Source organism: Triturus cristatus, chromosome 7, assembly GCF_964204655.1.
Source record: "Triturus cristatus chromosome 7, aTriCri1.1, whole genome shotgun sequence".
Classification (NCBI taxonomy): domain Eukaryota; kingdom Metazoa; phylum Chordata; class Amphibia; order Caudata; family Salamandridae; genus Triturus; species Triturus cristatus.
In genome coordinates, this window is record NC_140590.1 from 446,178,045 (window position 1) to 446,184,044 (window position 6,000).

Genomic DNA, 6,000 nt, shown 5'->3' on the forward strand with positions numbered 1-6,000 from the left:
TAAAAACAAGCAGTCTTAACCCCATGTCAAGAATGATGGGCCCCTTTATTCTACGGATGAGCTAAGTACCACAGACAGTAATTGTACATAAAAGCAAGTTTTGGAAATCATGACTACCGAAAGGTGAGACTATGCTGCAGAGTTTCACCTTGTAGTGTGTCACATACTCTCAGAATTTGGTGTACCCGCTGCTGTCCTACCTCACACTCTACAGTCTTTAATGATGACTCTCAGCATCTCATATTGGGAGATGCTACTGTACAGTGCCTTAAGGTCTGATGTTATTTTCATTTTGTGGTGATTATGAGGTTGGATTGGCAAGGGATGCCTGACTTCTAGAACATTCCACCTGGCTTAAATACCCATGAAGAAGAGAGAAAGAGTGGAGAAGACAATCAGTCTGGGAGCGGCAATAGTGAAAGCATTGGCGAAAAATGACCAGTTGGAAGGAGAAGCCACCTGATGCCCTGCAAGGATGGACTGTGACTCCAGCTGACCCACAGGACTAGAATGGGTCTCTCCCAGCCCAGTGGTGCTGGACCTTTTTGCTTTCTGAGGAACAGTTGGGGGAATGGACATGAGGTTCCTTCGTATCAGGCAAAACTGTTTAGAACTACGAGATTTAAAGGAGGAATCAAAAAAGCTTACAGAAAAACTCAAAGAGAAGGAATACCCTACAAAGGTCATTAAGCAAGCATAGAGAAGAGCACAGAACACACCACGGGCAGCATTACTTGACACCAATGTAAAACCAGAGACTGACTCCCTGATCTGCGTACCACATATAATTCCCGATCCAACACAGTCAAGAAAATAATTAATTAGTTGAATGTACTCATTCACACTGCAGGTACATATCTCTCACTATAGATACTGAGGATGTTCAACACCCATGAGCACATTGTTCTATTGAGGAACCTTAGCTGCACCCTGTAGGTCTTGGCGCTTAGCTAACATGTAGTTATTTTCTGATTACACACTAGAGGTAATTAATGACCTGTGAGGTTTTGTAGTGGAGGCTAAATGCACACACGGCATTCAACATCATTCATTCTCGACCATAATATCCTAAATAATGGTCAACATCACTATTAGACCTGACTATTAAAACATCATGTTTTCATAAGTTTTGTCAACAATTTGAGTCCCCTTTAGGCTTTTTTCCGGAGTCCCTGGGATAGTGAGCTCCATTTCCCATCAAGCAATGGGCTTTTTGTAGTTCAACGTTTTTGTTGAAAGCTGGTCACGACACACGCAGATCACGTGGTATGGAACTAACCAGCGTCTACCGCTCAACACTGCCACTTAAATATCGGTGCCTCCCGGCGCCATTCCACCGATAGCCGGGAGACACAAAGGGCAATTTAGCCAAGTAGCTGGGGCTACACCCTTGACAAAGTAAGTGATATGACCAGACTCTGCCAGTCCGAAGACGGAGGTTCGCTCGCACTTTATGAGGTTAGATCATTATTGACCCCAAGCCTCCTGTTTTGCTTTCTTTTCCACTACTTTTTCCTGTAGTGTGTGACTAAAGGGAGCCCCACCCCCGCTCCTGAGGCGATTGACACCCAATAAGTATGGGTGACTATTATCATACGCACCCTCCTGCGCTATTATTATAGTGTGTGTATGCTGCGCAGAGAACTTACATTTTTAGGATTGTATGGTGTTCGCTTTCTTGTGAAAGTTATGTAACTTCCTCACTCCGCATATTATGCAAGATAATAATACACGGAAATGAGATTACTAGGGCTATCCAGACAATTTGTGTGGTTGAATGAATTGAGTCATGAGAAGGAGTATACGTTTTTTGTGACTAACAATTGTGTGCACAAGTAGTTTGAATGATTATTTACAATTAAGACTTTTTTTTTAAAAAACACGCATGTGGTGGGATATGCATGCTTCCTTAAGATTCACAGTCATAATATGAATCTTCACCCTGTGCAAATGTCATATGTGAGCCTTACATGATACCTGCCGTGGATTTTTCGTATTGCAGGTGATTCGCCACAAAGACCACTGACGAGCAAGTATTAGCACTGCCCATGCATTAGTGCTTGACATTACTCTGCCAGCTGGAAATTTGACCTAATAACCAGGGAGGTACTGATCTGATACCCTGATGAAAGCCCCAGATCTGGTTAGGCCTTAAAGTAGGGCTGAAACATGTTTATCTAAAATCTAGGGTCATAGGACCATAACAGTCCACATACCCACAAGTTTTGTTTTAGTCTCCCCACCATCTCCACGAATAAAGGTGAGGGAATTTTAATCTGTAATTAAGCCCCCTGGCCACCCATACACTAAGTGCTCCCTGAAATATGGTTGAGCACACCCTGACCTTTAGGAGTCAGGGTGAACCCGATGATGAAGCATGACACCACCAGAGTGTGTGAGGGTTGTACATAAAAAAGGAATGTTTTCATTCCCCGCACAAGTCATGCGGATCTAGCATACCCATGTGGGATGACCCACCCCTTTAGACTGTTTCCCCTGCATTGCATATCACAACACCCATGACCCCTGGTGGTATACCTTTTGGTTAAATTGGGGGAATGAACATGCCTTCTGTGTACTGGCCCTTGGCTTTACTGCTGACACACCGGTGCCTTGCAAGCCAGGTAGGAGGCCATGGGGCCTGGGGAGTGTGGAAGGAAGGATGGGCTGCATAATGGATATGGAGGAACTGTGGAAGGCCCAGTCCCCAATCAGAAGATAACCTCAGAAACACAAGCAGAGGAAAGTTCTGGTGCAGTGACGCAGAAACACCAGCTCCCAGAAGAAGCACCCTTTAGAAGTCAGGAGGCTTAAAGAAAATTCTTGTGGTAGCTAGGTTTGGCCTAATGAGCCTAAGATCATACTGGTCAGCCCTACGGGGCCAGAGTTACAATAATTCCAAGCTCGATCCCTCGGGAGGACAGAGCACAAGAAGCAGTGAATAGGGTTTCGCTGCTAGGATTTAAAATTCCCCTGGGAAATTTGAAATCCTTTAATGGTGAGGGTGGCACTACTCCACAATCCAACTTTTAGCCCTGGGGACCTCATCTCCAGAGGGCAGATGCAAGGATGTACCGGGGACAAGAAGAGGATTTGAGCACCACCAGGCTGCCATGCTGATATTTAACAATATTGGCCCGGTGGGAAGCTGGCTGGGCAGCATGGGAGTAGGCTACCCATGCTGCTGCCACTTTTGGCAGCTCCTGGGAATAAAAAAAAAGAGAAAACAAATATAAGCAGGATATATTTATGCTGCTGGTGAATGAAGCACCCCAAAATGCACTGCGCATGGGTAAACATTTGCATAACTTCTCTGTGGTGGCCCCACCAGCATATTTCAAGTGTGATTGAGGGATTGCAGGAGGTGCAGCAGCCCCAAGCAATGTTTCGAGAACTAGCCAAAAGTCCCTGGGACTTTTGTTGACTTTTAAAGCAATGTATGAGCCTGTACTCGGTGAATTATAACATGAGGTTGCTTGTAATGATGTGTTGACACCTTGACAAAGCCAATAGGCCTGCCTTATTTAAAATGATCCTCCCTTATATTGTGGTGTTGTGGTTAATATAGGTGGGAGCTAAGGTGGTTTTTTCAATCTATCTTGTTGTGTCTATTTGTAATGCGTGGAAGTAAGTAGTGTGTGTATTTAAAGTACTTTTCCTTTATTAAAAGGAAAAAACACACATTGGATATTGATTTATTGAGTGATATTTTTGCATGCTAGTGAACTGCTAGTACTAGCCCACACTACCACCGCTCAGTGAGGATTGGACTGCTCTGCTTTGGTGGCCTGAGAGACCCAAGTGCTGCAATGAAGTTCGTGATTCCGAATAAAAAGACAATGATAGACTTATTACATGTGAAGGATTCACATCCTTGGCAACTAACACACCAATTTCTTACAGTACGGAGAGTTGGATTTTTGCTCCTGACAAATATTTTCCAGGAGGAAGAAAATGGAAACCCATACAGTTAAGGTGCATGTGCCAGTTTATGGCTACACATAGAAATTGTGTACTTTTTGTGGACATTATTGTGTGCAGTGATTTTGTTAATTTGCTAAAAAGTACCTACTTGATAAAAAATAATATACTTATTTCTATGCTATCTTCTTTGTGACCTGATCTTTTAGGGAATATATTCTGGCCAGATATGCAGATTGAATTCTAGGGATCATAAAGTGATATTAGAGGAATCACAAAAATCTCCTTTTCTGCAATTCTGGGTGTTGGATGCACAAAGCCAGAATGATAGCTCAGCAAACCTACAAGTGTGCAACCTGAATAAAATGATGCAATCCACCAGTACTGGCTCTGTTTTCCTTCCTTCTGATGTGGACTCCCTAAGTACCATTGACTTGGGTAATAGTAACACAATTTTCTACAGTGCTAAAAAGGTATTCTGCCTGACCTAGCGGATTGAGGTTTAATGAATACGATTCACCCTATGGTCACAAGTTTGAATACAACCAGTTCCACTCTCCCTTTCAGCCTTCCAAGGTTGCTAGCAGCAATACTGATGAGTTGGGTAACAATAAAGGTTTGTAATCTCACAGTAGTTGCAAGATGGCCCACTGAAATTAATAGGCTCTCTAGACATACCTCTGTTATGTCATGCTGTTTAAACATTTTATGTGGTGATTTACCTCCATTGCTTTTATGTTAGCATTCTAGGTTCGAGCTTAATGTTTGCTTACCTTTTTCTAAAGTCCATCTTCATTTCTTTCCCAGGCTGGAATCATTACTGATGCTCGGCTGAAGGACTTGACACCAGCTATGCCTGTAATCTTCATTAAAGCCATACCTGTGGATAAGCAGGACACACGCAATGTCTACGCCTGTCCTGTCTACAAGACACGCCAACGAGGACCAACCTATGTCTGGACTTTTAACCTTAAAACCAAAGAAAAACCCTCTAAGTGGGTGCTGGCTGGAGTAGCACTACTATTACAAATTTGAATGTAAGACCCTTCCTCAGGTAGCACAGGTGGGCATTTTCTTTGCTGCAGTTTAATGCTGCTCTTAAAGACTGTTTCACAAAGATTTCTACTTATTTCTACATTATTAGCTGAGCACTGACGCCCTATGAATCACTATTTATACAGAAAATCTCATTGTAAATGTTTAATTTTCTAATAAAATATTTTCCTAGTGGCCTTATGGTGTAAGTCCTTTATATATATTTCTTCAGCTTCATGTCTAGACAAAGTCATTTTTGCTGCTAGTTTATTCAAGTGCATATTGTGTGATATATGTTCATAACTGATTTGATTTTATCAACAGCGCAAACAGGCATAGATGAACAGTCTAACAAACTATCAATATCTTTTTGAAAGTCTTTTTATCTCAAATAGGCTGCTATGTTATGACTTAGTTTTATAGTTAGCGTAAGGTATTAGCAGCAGAGTTTCTGAGATCACAAACAGTATCTGCACAACTGGTCCAGAACTGCACACATGCACTATAACCTCTCAGCAAAGAAATCTGTCACTGAATATGTATGAACAGTAGACTATGCTCTTACCCATTGGCGATTGGCTAACGATTTTTGTCGAGTCACTAGTACAGCACCAGCATTACTTTGTGTATGGCAGTGAAGTAGCAGTTTTTGATTTGGCCCTTTTCACTGGGTCAACCCCCAACTTTTTGCCTTTACTCTCCTGTTTTCTCAACCCATTTCTGTTGGCTTTTAGAATTCTGTGCACTTTACCACTGCTAACCATTGCTAAAGTGTTTGTGCTCTCTACTTAAAACATGGCTGAATTGGCTTATACCCAATTGACACATTTAATATACCTGTAAGTCCCTGATAAAGTGGTAATGCCTGTACCCAGGGCCTGTAAATTAAATGCAACTAGTGGGACTGCAGCACACATTGTGCCACTTAGGCCTGCCATATGTGTACAGTTTTAAACTGCACTTCGACCTGGCAAAATAAACCTTTTGCCGGGCCTAAACCTTTCTTCTTAAAACACATAAGTCTCTCTTACGTTAGGCCTCTGT

General features: G+C 42.4%; 1 protein-coding gene across 1 annotated transcript in view; it reads left to right on the top strand.

Moving 5' to 3' along the window:
- DNAH9 (dynein axonemal heavy chain 9) overlaps positions 1-5,153 on the top strand; it is a 1,479,259-nt gene extending 1,474,106 nt beyond the window's left edge. The window contains exon 69 of the mRNA XM_085616775.1: positions 4,729-5,153. Within this exon, the coding sequence (XP_085472901.1) occupies positions 4,729-4,956 (228 nt within the window). The 3' untranslated portion in view covers positions 4,957-5,153. The remainder of the gene's footprint in view (positions 1-4,728) is intronic.
- The last annotated feature ends 847 nt before the right edge of the window (positions 5,154-6,000 follow it).